A 19,737-nucleotide genomic window follows, 5' to 3' on the forward strand; every position below is an offset into this window, starting at 1 on the left:
AATACCAGGATGAAGAAAGAAAATAAACTTCAAAATATGGAGTGATAAAATTGGTATGGAAACATGGAACATATACTTGGCACCAAGTAAGAATGAACATTCCTTTACAGCACTCCTGTAAGCAACTTCTAGAACATTTGTAATAGGTTTGATGTCCTCCAACATCACCTCAGGCAGCCACCAGCACAGTACAGAACACTGGCAGGAAAGGAGGAGTTCAGTAGGAGCTATGGGTACTTGGCCCTTCCAAGCACCAAAAGCAGGGGCTTGCATTTGGTACCTTACTTACAGTTAAGGTCTTCTTAAACCAGGAATCCACAAATTCCTGTATAGATTCATACAATGCTGCAATTTTGTTCTTAAATTCAAGGTAATCTTTTTCAAACTAGAATAAAAGCAAAGAAAAAAATTATCTATAATGCTGCTTTCATTTTACAAAAACAAAATCCTTTCTGTGAAGCTTTTCAGGAATCTGTTTTATCTACCCAGTGTGTGTGTTCAGCACTGCATTAAAAAGAACAGGAACAACACCAGCAGCAAAGGCATTTACACTCCAAGCAAAGCAAACAAAACATAAGCAGTGCTAGGTTAAATAATTAAAGCCTGATCTTCATGAACACAAAGGAGCACAGAGGAACACAGACAGGCCAAGGAAGAGAACTCAAAACTTCATCAGAGAGAACAGAGCACACTCACCAGCTACTTGCAGCCCTGCCACAGGAGAGTGCCCATCCCACTGTCTAGGTATGAAACCCACTGAAGGTGAGCTAACTGGCAGGCTCTCTAGAGCACCTTGCAGACTAATGGAGGTTGTTACCAAACTTGGCAGCTCCTACAAGTAATTTGGGCATTTATCTGCAACAATTTTTTCTTAAGAGTCCAAAATACTGAAGGTCTAACAAAAAGAGTTCAATGTAAACTTCTCCCAAAGAGAGAACTGCACATGCTTGGGAAGACAGTACACAATAGCTATTGCTCCAAGCATTTAGGTGTAGAGAAGTCATGCCATTTTTTAACCCCTCCAAATTCTAGTGAACAGCAAATTCCCTCTTTCAGAAAGTATCCACACAGAAGTATTAGAGAAACATATAGCAAGTATTAGAGAAAGACAAGCCATCAAAATCAGAAGAAAGCCAAAAGCACTCTCGAGGTTAATGTTTAAAGGGAACTTAATGACAGTGACAAGTTTTAGCTCAGGAAGGCAGGAGAGTAAGTAAACACTTCTAGAACTTCTATTGTGAGGCCACTAACTCTGCAAAACAAGCAGGCTATAGCTCAAGAAAAGCAGCTCATTCCCAGCATGTCCAGGATTAAAACACAAGAATTTAAAAAGCCGCTTTAGTTTTTATCATCCTGTTTGGCACTGAGAGTGATATCATTCCCCTCTCCCTCTAAAATGTGCCATTATTTTCCTGTACTAACTTTGCTATAACACTGCCATTAGTATTATTTTTATTAATACTGAGTAACATTTATAATTAGACAAATTGTATTTGATGTGTTAACGTACCAAAATCAGTTATCACTCTGCAGTTCAAAATATATGCATCTCAAAACAATCAGGCTTAGGAAAATTAGTTTGTGGAATTATGTATCACACAAAACCTAGTTTACAAAAAGTTAACAAAAGCATTTGAAGTAAAAAGCAAATTTGTCCTAACATTTTCAAGTTGCATTAAAAGGTATGAGAGTACTGATATTATTGTTACTGCAAAGTAATATATGCATTTTTATAATATTCAATATTCTTTGCATAACTCCAGTGAAAAGCTCAGAATTAATAGAGTGATTGTCACACAAGTGCTGAATATAATTACCTCTTTTTTCCTATGGTCCAGAACATCATACTGTTTGGATTTTGCATTTGTAGCAATGCTCTGGTATTGAGCAGTGATCTTGTCAATGCCTTCTATTCTTATACTCTGGAGCTCTAAAAGGCTTTCCATAGTATTGCTCATATCTGAAATCTTCTCCAAACGTTTACAGAAGGTCTCAAATTTCCCAAATATGTATTTTTCACTAACAACAAAAAAAAAAAAAAAGAGAGGGATTTCTATGAAAATCTCTTTGCAACAGATTTTTATTTAACCCACATATATTCTACCAGAGCTGCTATCAAATTTCACACCCAAAAAACATCCTACTGTAATGATTACATATCAACAAAAAAAAATTTTAAGCTCACTTATATAAACCAAAAAATTGCTTAATCCTTACATGGCAATTAAAAGCCTTTACCACATTTCACAGGAGGAACTCTTTCAAATAAGGTGTTTGCAGGAGAAGAAAATGTGAATGTACAATATCAAGAAATGCCCCATGATTTAAGTGTCAATACATGTAAAACACTCCTTGGCATAGTGAGAGAGAACCCAGCTCAAAGCTGACTGCATTTCCTCACAGTGTTTTCACCCATATTTATGATTCAATTTTTTTAGGATTTCATACAATGCATATATATTTGTTGTCAATAAATAAATGCCTAATTCCCCTGAAGTCCCATTGGACGTGTGCTGAATAAACAAGTGACTGGCAAAAACCTGTTTTTTTCCTGAATAAAAATAAAAAACCCACTCTACAAAGTCATCTTCTGATTATAAAAAGTACTTAATTTTAATTGAATATTTAGCTTTTCTTTTAGCCAGCAGATATATTTACATCTTATTTATAAATTGTACTCATCAATACAATTCAATATTGGAGTGAGTTATTTACCTGACATCAAACTGTCTGTCACTTGGATATTCCTTTAGCTCTTCCCTAATTTTCTGAAAGGATGCTTGGTACTTTTCTTTGAGGAAAATGCATTGTTGTATCCTCTTTAGCAATTCTTGCCTGAGGAAGAAAATACAGATGACAGAGAATCATCCTAAGGTCTTCAAAAGAGTATAAATAAAAATAAAATATTTTAGTCAAATGCGCAACTTTGCAAAATAAGAACACAAAATTATACACTACATGAAAAACACTCAAAATATGATGGGTTTGAGTCAAAAGATTTTGACTTGTTATCTATATTAGGTATTTTTTATTTTTATGTTGGGTTTTGTTGTCATCAATCCAAGACTTGCATGGCACAGTTCACAAAGGATGCTGGCTACCAAATGCTTGCAGTTTGGCCATTTCTTATCTTCTGTACTGAGTATTGCTGATTGGTTTTCCTTTGTTTGTTTCTTTGGTCTTTTTCTAAGACTGGAGAAATATTTTTCCACAGTAGAATAAGGATAAGGAGAGTCTTGTTTCTTTTAAAAGATACGCCAGGAAGAGCTTAGTTCCTAAGGGCACAGATAGTTACATCTCACACACAATTGCTCATTAACCCTGAGGCGCCACATGAGATACACAGATGAGGCACGGAAACCTGCCATAAGCCATTTGCCCAGAGCTGTTCCTCACTTTGGCTTTGTCTTTCATCTTCCAAAAGATTACTGGGGATTTAAATTATAGTCAAATTTATAGGCTGAAACAATTAACTGGGACAAACTTTTGCAGAGATAGCAGATTAAATAAATTAGAAAAATGTCTCTAAAATAAATTCAGCTATAATAAACAAAAAAATAGTATTCTACTTTTACTTACATTAATCCTTTAGAATAAACCTAACCAGTACTTAATTGACTACAGGTAATTTCTGAAAAATTCCCTTTATCTTCACTAAAATGCATGAGGAATCAAAATTGCTAGATTTACTTTTATGTCTCCTAGCCGGTTACTTCAGTGTCACTTTGACTTGGCTGGAATTTAAGCAGAGACATCCAGACTATCTGCTTTGATGAGGCTTGTAACACCTTTTCCTTTTCATGTCAATACCCTTAATCTTACTCCAGTTAGACCATTCCAAAAGACTATTCCAATTATCAATTTCCTAGCTGACAAATTCAGATGTCATGTTCATTTTAACTCCTCTAGGTGATCTCCCCCTCCTTTTTTTGCATGAAAATAATTGACCTGCTCTTATAGTATGTGTTCTTCCTATGTTACCTGCACTTGTCATCCTTCAGCTACACTTGTTCTGCCAGTGACATCAGCATTCACCACCCAATGAATAAGTTTCATACAAACACCTCTGTGCTTTCATTTCTGCTGAGTGTAGCACTTGGACAAGTAGCTGTAGAGCAGCTAACTCATCCCTTCCCTGAAATGTCCCACAATACAACTGAGTTGTGATTTTGGTCCTGCTATATGGTCCTGCTATATGAACCTGCTATGGTTCCCTTCCTCAAACTGACTATCATGTCCAGTAACAGCAAAATATAAATCCTGGATGGAACTTTGCCAGTTTGTCCTTGGAGCTTTTTTATGAAGTATTTCAGCTCCCAGTTCCAATTTCTTAAGTGTGTTTTGGTCTAAAAAAATCCATGTGGACAATATATTGAGTGCTGCATACTAGCATGTATTGCACAGTTTCCAAGAACAGGTTTTTTCAAAACACATTGTAAATTAATTTTTGCAGAGTACTTAATTCTACACAGAATTAGCAGTTGCCAGCTTAAAATTAACATAGGAATCAATGACTAGTAGGAGGACAAAGGGCTACTTAAATTTACCCATTAATAATCTTGATGATTAATCTGTAATTTTACTTCTAATGTCAACAACAGAAGAGGAAATTATTAAGATTCTATCACCTGTCCAGGTCCCAGATTTTTGAAACCCCTTCACATAGATACGTCTTGCATGTGTTAACCATTTGATTGGTGATTTTAAGAAACAGGGATGTCATATGCTCGGACGTGTTATAGTACGGTGATGTACAGAAGATCATAAAGACAGTGTTCATTAAACTGGGAATGTGTTCCATCACTTTTACCTATAACAGCAAAAAAAAAAAAAAATGGGAAAGACAGCAATCAGAAAGAAATCGGAGAAAAAAAAAAAACAGAGTTTCCTGGAATTTAACACAATGACAGCTCTGGGAATATGTTTATCAGTAGATAAACATCTTTTTGTGGTTTTGCCATTACAAAATGGACCATCCAATTCACTATCACACCTTGACCAAGTCAAAAAGCATGGGGAAAGGGCAATGAATAAGTGAATGAATCTTTTACAGATTGGGATTTTCCACAGGAAAACCAGAGGCTCTACTCTGCTTGGCCATAGCCTCCAGTACAAGAAGATGCTGTAATCTACTTTGCAGAGGAACATAGTATCTGAGAAAAAGAGCTCTCTTCCACTGCTGGAAAAGAGCTGGATTTCTATAGGAAGAACAACAAGAAAGTTGGCCTTTGCTCATTTTCTCTAGATTTGCACAGAAGAGAAATCCAGAAGGGGGAGGCTAGGCAAAAATAATCCCACTTTCACTGGACACTGAACTATAGAGTTTTATATCCCAGAGAAATATTTCAGAGAAATGCATGCAAGCCAGATACACTGAGAACCCAGAACAAGAGACTGGTCTAGAAAAGAATTTTAAAAGTATGGTAAAGGTATCTAAAAGTCAAATCCTATATGGCAGAACAGTGAATATTTGCATAAGAAGTGCAGTGTAAAATACCAGAATGGATTCAAAAGAGATCAAGCTTTGAAAGTATTATTTAGAAAAATTGCTACCAGTTGGATTATGTGTAAATGTTCTGAACTATGCAAGCTTACACATTTTTGTCTGATGTCTGTATCATATTCTTACTTTAAAAAATGAACTCTGAGACCCATATGGTTATGAAAATAAATTTTATTGACAGTGCAACCTACAAGAGAAAGAGCTTTAACCTGTAAAATAAGTGGAAGCTAACCGATTTCAATTCAACCCAAGATTTAAGATCATTTTATAAAACAATCACAAGGAATTCCTAACTAAAGCATGCAGACGGAAGAGCTGCCATATGTGAGACCCAAGCTCACAAAGGCAATTCAGCTCATTACTGGGTTAAGAAAAACACAATTTGATGCTTAGTTTTTTCATATCCTTCAATTATCTTCTGGAATGATAACTCCTTTTAAAAAGGCATTATTATGTTTATTATCTGGTTAACTTAAAATTAGTAAGCTCAATTAACAAATGCCTAAGGAGTTAAACTGCCCGCTAATAATTAAGTGAAAGAGTTAAAAGGAAAAATAGCTTTTTTACAGCAACAAAAGCCCCTTCCTTTCTTTTTTGAATTTCACATTAAGTGCCTTTACAGTACTTACAGGTGAAGCATGGGCAAGTGGACCAAAAAATTTATCCAACGTATATAAATATCGCACATTGTCCTTAGCTTCATTGGCAGCAATTGTTATACTACGATCCTGAACGGATGAGAAAAAAAGAAAAGAACAGAATTATTACTGTGAAAATTTTCTGATCAGGTTCTTTCTCTTTTACAGCACACAAGGCTATGATTAAATCTTGCAAACACTTCCCCACAGAAATGCTTTCAAATATGCTATTTATTTTTCACAGGAGAAATAACTGCTTCTACATGCAAAAATAGGTAAGATCTTCCAAGGTCAGCTACATCTTGGATGTGGTTTATAGGTCTGTACTTAAACCTCCAAAGCTTTTTCCTCCCCATGGATCCAACTTAGATTTTAGAATGATTTCTGCACAGGAACCATTTTACAGAACTCAGACAAGATCCCTGAAACATTACCAGGGTGCTTCCCAACGTTGTTTAATAAACACTTGTGAGGGACAATGAGTTCACAACTAATGCCTGTATATCCTTATGCTCATGTCAGGTGGAACTATTCACCACTTAGAGGGCTAGTTCATAGGAAGAAAGAAATGTAGTTCATCATCCTTGGCTTGTACTGGCTCTGTACAGACACTTTCTTTTATCCAAGTTCTACTTATCATAAAAGCCTGCAAATATGGTAATCACAAAACCAAAAAATCTTCCAGGTCTATTCTTAAAACAGTAGAATACTTTCTTAAGCAATAGAAGACCTACATTCTGGGGGTGGGGGTCTCATTGACTGTGTATGATCTACAGCTTATTTTCTGGCTTGCCCACAATTGTGCCTGATAAGTTTACATTACAGGTATCCACTTATATGAAGCAGCAGTTGTGCCACCAGAAGTCTGCTCTCAAAAATTCTAAAAGCATCATGAAAGACTTCCAGACTTCTACAGTTGGCCTGCACAGGGTTCACCTTGTTAGAGACAGAAAAATGTTGTACTGCTGCACTGCTTTACTTTTGCACAACCTTTCCACCTATAATGTTAATAAAAGCAATATTACAAAAGCAATTACTTCTTTTCAAGTTACCTATTTAATTTCAGAATCATTGATGCTATATGCTTCAACAAATGGATAATAAACCACAGTGTAAAACCAGCATAAACACTGAAAGTTATTTTTATTTTTAGCATTGTGTTCAGTTCTCTATATATCACAAATACAGTACTGTAATAATTTAAAATTCTAATTAGAAAGAAGTAATTACCAGTTCCTTCCACTGTTGTAATGTCTTTGATCTTGCTGCCTGAAGAATACTTATAATTTTCTTTACTCTTGAACTCTTGATCTCATCTAAAAGGCTTTGAAGAAAGATATATACTTAATACTCTCTCTCTGGAATAAAAGTTAACACTTTTTTTTTAAAAAATCCTCTTTTTTAAGACTCTGTGAGAAATAATGCAGGGATTTCACCTGTTAAATGATGACATTCTTGACTTCCAGTGTTCCAGCTCTGCAGATGGACCAACATCATCAGTTTCTCTTCTAATTTGTTCACTCTCAACTAAAACTTGTCGAATCTGTTTGGTCCAAATTGTGACCACTTCTTCAAGTTTCTCAGTGACCTCTCTGTTAGTGCCTTCAAAACCATGGAATTGGACAGTTTTATAAGCACCAAGAAATAAATACAGAAATTTAAACTCCAGAAGCTGTGTTCTTGCCAAACATAATCTGAGACCATGTAAACTCTGTATATTTGAATCACTGACCAACAGGAAAAGATTAAGACTGTAACAACAAGATGGACACAGATAATATTTGTGTCTACTTACTCTATTACTATTGCATTTCCTTTACAGTGGAAACAGTTAGAAATACAGTGAGTTAATAAGAAATTGTAAAATGCTATTGTTGAAAGAGAAATAACTACTCTTTTTCTTACAAAAACACATATGTAAATAAGTATATTTTTTATAAATACAGTGGTTTTATTCACAGAGTCAGAAAACATTGGATAGGATTTTCCCAGCATCAAAGAAAGTGAATAGTACACACACTAGTACATGGATTCATTCAGCAATTACTTGGCTAGTAAACTAGGAGGGATTCAGACAACTGCTTGCACGATATATCAAGAAACTACCTAATTCTTTAAGATCTATGAACTAAAGTATGGGCAAATGATTGATGATCTTATAATTAAACAATCACAAACCTGGCAAGACTAAGCAGAAAAATGTAAACAGCTTAGGGAAAATGAATTAATTCTTCAAAGTAAATGTTTACTTATAACATTTATTTTATAAACAGCATCATTTTGTTTGCCTTGGTGTAGGAATTACTCACCTGCAGTTATGTAGTCAGATGGGTTCTGTAAGTTTTTGACATAAACATCAATATCCACTTTTTTGAGCTGAATTTTATCTTCTATATTCTGTCTAGATGATGACAAAGCACCCACAAATTTATCCACTGAATACAGAAACTCTTGTATCTGGCTGTTCTTCAAGCCTTCTTTCACAGCTCCCCAGTTCTGGTTATTTTATGATTTATGCAAAAATCAAAAAATGAGGGTCATGCTTCCTTTTTTTTTTTTTTTGATCACAAAATGTATTTTTCATTAGAAAAGTATTTCTTATTCATGGCAGTATATAAGGATTTATCAACATGACCTTTAAAATATACTCATCAATACTTTGAAGTGTGCATTGACTAAATTACTTGGTAAGAAAAGAAGAAACAGACCAGCAAAAGGCTCTAAGAAATAAAAGTCTCTGACTTCACTCTGACTTGAGTCTGAAGTCAGCTGTCACTGATTTCACACTGGATTGTATTTTGTTTAGCTTTATTTTTCTCCTTCTGAACAGAGAAAACAGACTCTAAAATCCCATTCTGCTCCTGGGTTGAGAAAACGACAGTATGGTAGCAGCATACACACCACCACTCTCAGCAGACAATGAGCTTCTTTGTACTTGCCACCTCTCATCGTGTGCTTCCAGAGGCACCTGAACAAACTGATGCTTTATGAGTGCCACAGAAGGAGGACAACTCAAAGAAGCTGGATATTCTGAATATAACACTGTTCATGCTGTCTCCAAGAATAAAGTCATAGAGTGACCTCTTGTGCTGCCAGGACTTGACACTTCTTACAATCCAGGTTTTATCTAGTTTTCATAAAGTCATCACAGCTTTAACTTGGTATGGTTGCTGTGTTATATTCTCCTTTGTCATAATAATTAAAGCTGGCACTATTGCTAGAAAATGAACAGTAGCTACATGAATTTCAAACATTTGTATATGTACAAATTGCGTTACTCTCATAAAGGCCTATATTGGACTTTTATCTTCTTATATCCTCTGTTCTAGGTCCAACAGATGCACAAAAAGAATTGCAGCATCCACATGCCTTACTTGCATGTGATCTTGGGAAAAAAAGACTGACTGTTTGATTACCTGTTGGGATTTCAGTGCTGGTATCATGATCTGGGACAAGAAGAATTCCAGGCCCTGAAGGATATTTCCATTAGTACAGTCAAACATGCCAAAATTCACCTCCTTTGGGAAGAAACAAAAATTAGCACAATGCATGTTGACTTCTGCAGCACTACACTGCTTGAGTGACATTTGGATATGGGACAGACACATTCACAGTCCATAACTGTGCAACATGACTATCTCTGAAAGTCAGAAAAGGCTGTTACTGTACTTTTTTATACACAACACAGTACTTTTATGTGAGAGGCTGGGAAACCTTATGTTAGTTTCAAGACTTATCTCTATTTTAAAAGTCTAAAAGAAAGAGTTTAAGTGTAGCATTTCAATAATTTAGGCTCATTACTTAAAATCTTCCACTTTAGGTCCTTATTCCCTATTGTCATTAAAATTTATATTTTAATGACTAATTAATAATGATTTTTATTAATTAAAATCCTGGGGTTTAATAATACTGCAGTAGCTAATTTATAAATCATTAGAATTTTACTTTATCACAAATGCTTACTCTCATGAAAAAGAACTTCTGTTAATCATACAAGTAGACATTTTCATGAAAGTATTCCCTATTTTTTTCTGACTGCGGTTGCATGAATAAAGGTCTGAGAAAATATGAACATGTGAATACTGCATGAGTTTGCTCTGACCTGAGAGACATTTGATGCAGTTATAACTTCATCTGATGTTCTTAGGAAAAATGCACAAGTTCCTGTAAAGTCCTGAAAAATAGCACCAAATGCATACACTTAAAAAGAATACAAGTATACAATAAAGTATTTTACTTAAAAATTTACCTACCCTAAAAATGTGCTGGAAAAAAATCCTGTAAAAAATCAATGACTAAAAGAGATAGTGAAATTGTTTGCAGGATATTTGAAAATCTGTCCTTCTCAAATCAAATACTGGTTTTTCCCTGCCTAACACAAGAATGCCAAAAATGCCCTTTTGGACAGACTGGTTCAATGTTGTACCTCCACTAAGAAAATGCAGTACAGGGAGAGCTTGTGAGCTAGGCTATTTCTTGTTATTGTACTTGAAGGATACTTATTTTGTTTATTTATCCATTAAACCTAATAATAAACCTAATAAAAACTCAACTGCCACAAATTTGAAAATCCATTCTAGCTGGCCCATTTGGCAGAGGAATGAAACTCACTTTTCCCCTGAAAGCAAGAAAGAATTCTTCTGCTATGTCTTTTCTGGCATTACAATATTAACATAAGCTCTTTGGGGCTGACAAGAAACAACAACAATAACAACAAAAATGAAAACCAAAGCATCACCAGGCCATATTCAAAGACCATTGTATATGAAGAGCCAATTTTCCCCAAAAGAGACGGAAAAAATCAAAATTAATCAAAAATCTTAATGACCACTCTGAATATGCTGTTGACTAATGCTTAGATATTACAGGGAGGAGGTCATTAAAGAATTTGAATGGAAGAAAGGATTTCTTAAAAGTATTTTTTGAGTAATGTGTAGCATTATTATATGAAATGGCATAGAAAACCACTGAAGAATTGCACTTTTAAACTAGAAGTGCACAAGCCCTGGAAAACACTTAACATGCAGTCATTAAAAAATTATTAGGATCTGCAATCTTTTAACAAGGATTTATTTGACCTGCTTTCCTCTCAGATAGTAAAATCACTACTTCTTTACTGATGAAGGCCAACCTCAGCCTAAGAAATGCTGGGAGACCCTGCATTATGAGAACAGGGAGTAAGTACCTAAATATCTCTCCAAGGATTACAAAAAAAAATTGTATAACACTGCAGAACTGTTAAGCCTTTTCAATATTTTACTTTTTAAATGTCATCTAAAGATTTTTTCAACCATACCTCTGTGGAACCCATGGTAATAAATAAATTCTTCTGAGGCAAATTGTTTGTTGACCCATCAGGCCTCAATGATGCATTCGACTTTTGCTAGCAATTAAAATACAAATAGGAGGTTAATAAAATAAAAGCTATATCATACAAATACTTCCTCCATTTGAATATGTGAATTATAAATAAGTCCATTTTGATTCACTTTGTAATTCTCAGATAGAAATCATGAGCTTTGCGTTCTCTGGAGAATAAGCTTTGCCTGAATCCCAGTAAACAATTTCACAGACCCATTATTTCAGGGAAAAAACCAACAAGAACAATAACAACAAAAACAAGAAGGAGGAAAAGTCTCAGAAAAGAAAACAAAATTAAATCTGAACTGATTCCTACTGAAACTTCCTCTATGAGAACAAACTGAATGTCTCACAGAAACAATCATGTGCTTGGTCTGCAAAGTCAAAATATAATTGTGAATGGGATTCACAAGCAATGACACCAGCTACATCCTGTCAACAATGCAACAAAATTTAGATTTCTGCCCATTTCTTTAAACAGACATCACAGAAAAACTTTCTCTCAGGGAAGCCTTGCTGCCACTGGTCCTTCTCCACTGACATGTATCTTTAACCACTTCTCTTTGAAGAAACAATAAAGCCTAAAGTTAATAAAGATCTGCTTCCCTCTAATTACGTGTCATGTATTTTGGAAAATAATCTGTTGAAACTTGAAAGAATGTGACAGAAAAAAATGTGGGACAAGCTTGTAGGTTTATCTTTAAAGCTGAGGAGAGCCTTCTTTCTAGGAAGTCAAGTGTTCAGCTCCTGCTAGACTGAACATGAGATGTGTGATATACAGGGGTGGCTCCTCACTTCCACCCCAAATCAGCATCTGCTGACCCCTGCACGTGGTTTCAAGTGAACATCACTTCCACCCCAAATCAGCATCTGCTGACCCCTGCACGTGGTTTCAAGTGAACATCATGCATCTAAGATGGTGAAAAAGAGAGATGAAGAGATGAGAAGCAGCAAAGAAAGGATCTTTGATAAATCTTGGTAAGGACATGCCTACTAATCAGGCCAATAGTCTGCCCTGCTCAGTATTTTGTTTCCAAGAACAACAGGGCACATCTAATACTGCCTTGAGTAAACTCCAGTTCTCCAATGTGCTTGAAATCAAATTGCTTGAGATGGCATTTATACTTTCCATCAGAAACATTTTTATGCTATGATGCTTCTGAAACAGAACTCTCCCTTTTTCTTATTAATGGTTAAAAGGGTCAAAATAAAATAAAATTAAATGCAGCAATGAAACATTTCATTCAACCCAGGCCAGGCATTTATTCCTAATTTGTCAGTTAAGGAAAACAATGTCAAGATTTTTAGTTTCATCTTGATTTAAGTCAGAGAACAAGACATTCATCTCAGAAATGTGCATGCCGAGTCCCAGTGTAACGAAAAACTGATTAAACAGTTTTAACAGCAGAGCTCATTCTGTGCTTTGCAAAGTCTCTAAGCAATTCCAGTAACACTCAAAAGTTCTTTAAATTTATCTAAGTTATAATGATTCTGTAATTCATTCTGCATTTAACTGATGATCCAGAATTATCAGTTGAGGAGTTTTTCTCCTCAACAAGCCCAAAATACCATCACAGGGTGAATTAGCTCTCCCTACCATGGCTCCTCACTGCACAATTTGAAAGGATTGATAAAGGACTGATGAAGGACTACTGCAATTCTGGAAGCCCACAACAGTTATGTTAGAAAATGTCAAGGTCACTTGGCAACTTCTGATATCACACACTCAGCAGATGCTGAACAAATTATTTCACTCTTTATGCAGAAGCTTCTCCTTAAAACTTAAAGGGAGAAAAATACAACTTGGGGACCACAACTGCCTTATTTCTGGTCACAGTTTTCCAAGCTTATTTTCTGCAGAATGGGACAGATCTGAACATGATACCACCTTAATTTAGAAGGAAATTACATCATTGTTCACCCTCTTGAATGAGTGCTTTGTCCATAGGGAAGTTGGTGCAGTTCAAACCAAAAGAAAATAAACTGGTTCTTACACAGACAATTCTCCCATTCCTATAATACTTATGCTAGCTAATCTAGTATTTTAAAGTCTGAATACCATCAACACTTTGTCTCAATTATCTTTATCACTTTTGAAATCTGAATTTTTACCCTACTTGGCAATTTTAGTTTTCTTTTGTGAAAACAAGAACAGTGTCATACACCACAAGGCATCCGGCAATTTCCATGGAAGCCAAGATGGAAGTATTTAAACAGTGAGGTCCAAATTCCTTCCACACCATTCTTTCCACACCAGAATTCAAAAAAATCCATTAAGAATTTTTGAATTCTGCAAGTCATGTGATTAATTTTTTTTAAAATGATAATTTGTTTTTGCAGAAGCAAGAATGGAAACATACCTGCAGTACATCTTGATAAAAAAAGAGCAACTTTTTAAGTCCACAAGGGGCAAAGAACTGTTCTATTAGTTGAAACTAAAAAAAAATAAAGAAAATTGTAGATAATTGTGAGATAGCTTCAAATCACTGGAAATTTTGGAAATATTTCTTGTAACAACAATTTAATCAGTATTTACCTTGTCATCAGAAATAATAATCTCCTCCACTTGCTGCTCACTCAAGTCTATCCCATCTGCTAATCTTGATATCAAATACCTGTGTCTTCCATCTATCTGAGCTCTTCTCTCCTCTTTGGTTTCTTTGGCTTGCTTGGCTAGTTCTTCTCTGCTTTCACTGGAAAGTACTTTACTTTTCTTAACAGTGGACTACAAAATAGAAGTTTTGTTACAAAAAGATTATTTTTCCTCACTTAAAGATTGTATTTTATATTGTTGATCTTTAAGCTGGTTTCATAAACTACGTATCTATCAGAAACATGAAAAAATTACATGTAAGGAATGTACAGGGAAAATTAATAATTAACTTGCTAGGCCTGAATTATTTCTCAGTATAAAGCTGCTATGAAAACTACATATCTGAAAATCCAGGATCTCAGAACCAAATGTGTATCCATGCTAAGGTCACAACATAAATTTAGTACTATAATAGCTTTCATTCAAATCTCAGCTTTGTGAATCCAGGTTCCAAACTTCTATATGTCCATATTCTAGATTTGGGATCGATCTCTACACTGCCTGCATTTTAATATATAGTATCAAGTTATACCCTAAAGGAAATAAATAAACCAAATCACTATAAAATCAGTTACTGCAGGAATAAATACACATTTGATGATTAATTTACAGATCATATAAAGGCAGCAGTGCAATTATAAAGAGGGAGATTTATGTCAAAAAAGTATTTTCAAAATCTTCCTAACAGTGTGAACAAGACTGAAAATAGATATGGTGACTAACATTTTTAAGTCAACAGAAAATCCTTGGAAGACATATGGAAAATTAAAGATTTGGGTAAATAAGTAACCACACAGATCATTTCCCTCTACACACAGCTCCCACTGACATGAGTATCTGGGGTTTGGAAATGTCTGAAGTGTCTCTGTACCTTACAGTTTTTACTGGAGAGAAAAAAAGATAAATTACATCACTTGCCAGTACTCTACACTGGCAATTGGAATTGTAATTAATCAACCCTACTCTTGGATTAAAAAACAAGAAAGCTGGCCAACTTGCACCTTTGCTTCCTACCATTTGGTCTTACCACAGACTCTGAATGGATGTTTTTCACCTACTCTCTACCTGAACCTCAGACACCAGGAAACAGTGACAATATCTGAATACATGTAGTTGTTGGTCAATACCCTTTTGATATCTCTAAAAGCTAATCATGATTCACTATGTAGTTCCCAATTAAACTATGTCAGCCTTTTATCATCTCTGGTTTCCATGTCAACAACTGGATCTCTTTTTTTGAATATGCCTTCCCCGATGCAGCATGACCTTATTCAAGCATTCTCAAACAACATTCATTTTCCTCATGGCAAAGGAAGGGTATTAACCAGTGAATGATAAAAAAAAAATCTCAAAGAACCCAAAATCTGAGCAACACACATTATGAGCACAGAAAGTCAGTGCCCTAATACTGTAGACACTTTTGAGTCGTTCACTGTTTATTTTTCCTTGCAACTAACAGAGACTGAAGGAACTCAGCATGCTTCAATATTAGACAAGCTTTCGTCAGTGAAGACTTAAAGAAAAATCTATGTAGAAGAACATTCAGCAGACAAAAGGTCACCCACGACCTGTTTTAGAACAAAAACACTTGCCGGAAGCACGGTAGTCAGAGATGATCCTGTGGCAGCAGATCCTAGCTCGCTGCTCCTTGTCTGCAAATTCCCTCCATGTCTATTCTTGCTTTCTGTCTCTAGTTAAAAGAAATTATAAGTTCTAATTATTCAAGTACAACAAATGCATTTACAATACCTGCAGTGTTGTGTCTTCATATTTGCTAGCTAACATCTTCTCACACTGGGGAAAATGAGACCATTTTATTTCTCAAAAAATGATATTTACATCCCATATTGGCAGCAAATAGGATCTCCAGTGGAGCGTGCAGTAATGCTTATGAGCAGCTCACCAAACTTCCATGAATTACTGTTTAATCTATTTTATATAAATAATAAGGTTGTGCCTAAAACTCGAATTCTAATAGCACTGATTTCCATATAAATTTTCTATCAAGTTGTATTTCTTTTCGCCTGATTAATATGCACAGGATCATAGAATGGTTGGGATTGGAAGGGATACTGCTCAAGCAGGGTTACTTAAAGCCAGTTGTCCAGGACAGTTTCCATATGTCTTTTGAGTATCTCCAAGGATGGAGACTCCATAACCTCCCTGGGCAATCTGCGCCAGTGCTCGGTGACCTTCACAGTGACTCCTGATGTTCAGAGAGAACCTCCCATTTTTCAGTTTCCAGCATTTATTGCCCCTGGTCCCAACACTGCACACCATGGAGAAGAGCTTGACTCCCTCTTCTGTACACCTCATCTTTACATGGTCCCTTCAGAAGACCTTTACATGGTCTTCTCTATTTACATGCATAGAGAAGATCCTACCCTTTCCTCACAGGACAGGTGCTCTGCTGCCTTCATCATTTTCATGGCCCTTCACTGGACTCTTTCCAGTACATCCACGTCTCTCTTGTACTCCAAAGCCTAAAACTGGACACCCTACTCCAGGTGAGGCCTCACCAGTGTTGAATGGAGAGGATGGATCATCCCCCTTAACCTGCTGGCAATACTCCTTATCCATCCCATGGTATCATCAGCCTCCTTTGCCACAAGAGCCATTCTTGGCTCATGTTCAACTTGCTGTCCACCAACTGCGGGAATCTCAGGTTCTTTCCTGCCAATCTGTTTTCCAGCTGTTCAGCCCTCAGCTGGTATTGTTGCATGAACTTGCTCATCCCCAGGTGCAGGAATTTTCTCCAGCCTCTCTAGGCTCCTCTGGATGGCAGCACAACCCTCTGATTCTTTGGCCAAGCCTCCCTCTTATGTGCTATCAGCAACCTTGCTGTGGGTGCCCTCTGCCTCATCCTCCAGATCATTAATGAAGATGTTGAACAGGACTGGACCCCCAAAGTACACTGCTACCTTCTGGGCTCCAGCCAGACTTCGTGCTGCTGATCACCACCCTCTGAGCTTGTCTGTTCAATGTTTTCAGTCCACATCACTTTCTGCTCAGACAACCCACACTTGCACAGCTTCTCTATGAGGATCTTACAGGAGAAAAGGGGAAATTTAAATTGCAACTGCTCATCAGTGGTACTTTGTAACCCAGGAACAATCTGGCATAGAGAGCAAGAAGGTCCAGCTGCAGAAGGGGTTAAGATGGCTGGAAGCAGGAAGGAATACGAGAGGCAGAACAGTCCCTTGTAAGGGAGTATAGTTTCCTTTGGTGATAAGGAACAGCCACAGCTTTTTCTTGTAGCCATCCTGGAACGCCTGGCTCAGAATCTACCTTTGGGCAGCAGAGCTGGTGCCGGGGGATGGAGCCAAGGCTAGGCTGGGGTGCTCCCTGCTGATGCTCACAGGAGTGGTGCTGGTGCATGTGTATATAAGGAATTGCTTCAAGAAGCATCTTTGCAGACTTCCTGTAGAATCAGTTATGGTTTAAAGACTGTCCAAAGCATTGTTTATTTTTTTTTTCTATATTTCAGCACAAATGTGTGTCTAACTCACCTCCGGGGGAACAATAAAAAATTCTCAACAGGAGAATGTCAAAGGCCTTACTGAAGAAAAGGCAGACCATAGTCACTGCACTCCCCTCATCTACCAAACCAAACATTTCATTTCAAAAGGAAATTAGGGTGTTCGCATTTCTTCCCTTGCTAAATTCATGCTGATTACTCTTAGGTACCTTCTTGTTCTTCACGTGCCTGGAAATGGTATCCAGGATTAGCTGCTCCACCACCTTCCCAGGGACTGAGGGGAGGCCAACTAGCCTTTAGTTCTCCTTTTTGCCCTTCTAGCTTTCCTCCAGGCCTCACAACCTTCTCCCAGTTGCCATGAATATTTATTTATTCAGTACTAACACTAACATGATCCTCTTCCACAAGGTCAGTGAATACATAAGCAAAGTGGACATGGGTAAGGGATGCACCCACAGGCACAGAGGTAGATGGCTACGTTCAACAACTTTTGAACTAACTAATTTAATCTATTCTCACTGTTAAAGTATTCCAGAAAAGAAATACCATATTATCTGTCATATTGTAAAGTACAATATAATGGACTACTACTCATTTTAATTTTTAAAAAATTGTTTGAATCATATTACTATGATTCAACTCTAGGAAATCTTATATAGTATCAGAGTTGCACAGTGGATGACCCTGTAGATACATACGTACATACATACATACACACATACATACATACATATATATATAAACATATATGCATTTGTTTATTTATATGTATATATTTATTTATAAAGCTGAAAACTGCACATTCAGCACACACAGTCCCTACACTAGCAGATTCAGAACAGCACACCCAGTATATATAAACTTAAACGCTCTACTTAATAATTGGTTTCTCATTTTCTTCCTGGATGTTTTTTCCCCATACAAAGGTGATATTAAGTACTTATTATTTTTCCCTTACCTTTCTTTATAGCAATGAGAGGTGGAGAGAGATCAATATGAGGCTTAGAAGAAAGTTGTGTTGCTCTCAGTTGCTCTGACTCCGGCTGTGCAGAGTGACCATGAGAGGAACTGGGCTCGTCTCGTACCGCTAATTCGGTTTCACCTCCCACAGTCTCCTCCATCTGCACCACCCCAGAAAAATCAACCTAAATCAACAATACAGAAAATAACTACACAGTGTAACATTGTAATAAAGATACCTCCAGTATTTTTATCCCTGTTACAGCAACAATATGATAGACTATCAAGGAAAGGGGGAAAAAATACCTATACTTTCAGTCGGTGATTTAAAAAGAGAAGATCTAAGCAGTTTTCGAAATGATAAAATCTTCTTTAAGGGCGCCCGTTACCAAAACTTTATTTCTAATTACATAACTATACTTTCTGTCCAGTCAGACTGCCGCAGGTGGGAACTCACGCACTGGGGACAGGTTAAGCTCCTTGGGAAGCTCCTGCAGGCGCAGGTCCCGCCGCGAACTGCGGGGCACCGAGCGCCGGCGGCCGCTTCTGCCGAATCCCGGGCAGGGCTTTATGCCCCTGGTCTCTCCTGGGCGCTTGGAGCCGCTGGCAGCTGCTATGGCAACCCCGACACAAACCCAGCGGGCAGCCCAGCCCCCGCCAGGCGCCTCGCCCGTCCCCATTCCCCGCTGCATTCGGCAAGCCGGTGCTCGTTTCTTAACGACCTGTCTTTTAAAAAGCGAAAAAGTAGTTTTCTCTCACGCATAAATTAAACCCTAAGCACGCAATTTCCCCGAGCCTCAGCGATTGTGAGGTGCCGAGCCAGGGGAGGCCGTGGGGAGAGCTGCATCGCGCGGCCACAGCTCCCGGCACATCCCTGGCTGCACGGCAGCGCCCTGGGGTCTGGGCAAGGCCGTGGGGAGAGCTGCATCCCGGCCGTGGTGAGGGCTGCATCCAGGCCGTGGGGAGATCTGCATCGCGCGGCCACAGCTCCCGGCACATCCCTGGCTGGCACGGCAGCGCCCTGGGGCTGGGCAAGGCGTGAGGAGAAGCCGTCACCGCGGGCCGAGTGAGGAGCTCCCCTTCTCCTCCGCCGGGATAGGCAGCTTCCACACGTATCTGAAGGCACCGCGTGAAGTGCAGCTTAGCCAGCTTATCCTTTTTCATTACAGAATCTGTTAGGTTGGAAAAGACCTCTGAGGTCATG

The 19,737-nt window shown here is 37.5% G+C and overlaps 1 protein-coding gene across 1 annotated transcript in view; it reads right to left on the reverse strand.

The window, feature by feature from the left end:
- The window catches only part of LOC131087332 (dynein axonemal heavy chain 5-like), a 149,278-nt gene extending 129,945 nt beyond the window's left edge, over positions 1-19,333 (reverse strand). The window contains exons 1-16 of the mRNA XM_058030916.1: positions 18,995-19,333; positions 18,532-18,718; positions 15,688-15,785; positions 14,039-14,227; positions 13,863-13,937; positions 11,438-11,524; positions 10,244-10,315; positions 9,558-9,659; positions 8,451-8,637; positions 7,578-7,743; positions 7,372-7,465; positions 6,133-6,231; positions 4,629-4,810; positions 2,716-2,835; positions 1,818-2,019; positions 290-385 (exon numbers count right to left, since the gene is read on the reverse strand). Coding sequence (XP_057886899.1) covers positions 290-385; positions 1,818-2,019; positions 2,716-2,835; positions 4,629-4,810; positions 6,133-6,231; positions 7,372-7,465; positions 7,578-7,743; positions 8,451-8,637; positions 9,558-9,659; positions 10,244-10,315; positions 11,438-11,524; positions 13,863-13,937; positions 14,039-14,227; positions 15,688-15,785; positions 18,532-18,718; positions 18,995-19,225 — 2,187 coding nt within the window. The 5' untranslated portion in view covers positions 19,226-19,333. The remainder of the gene's footprint in view (positions 1-289; positions 386-1,817; positions 2,020-2,715; positions 2,836-4,628; positions 4,811-6,132; positions 6,232-7,371; positions 7,466-7,577; positions 7,744-8,450; positions 8,638-9,557; positions 9,660-10,243; positions 10,316-11,437; positions 11,525-13,862; positions 13,938-14,038; positions 14,228-15,687; positions 15,786-18,531; positions 18,719-18,994) is intronic.
- Between the last annotated feature and the right edge of the window lie 404 nt (positions 19,334-19,737).

Source organism: Melospiza georgiana, chromosome 1, assembly GCF_028018845.1.
Source record: "Melospiza georgiana isolate bMelGeo1 chromosome 1, bMelGeo1.pri, whole genome shotgun sequence".
Lineage (NCBI taxonomy): Eukaryota > Metazoa > Chordata > Aves > Passeriformes > Passerellidae > Melospiza > Melospiza georgiana.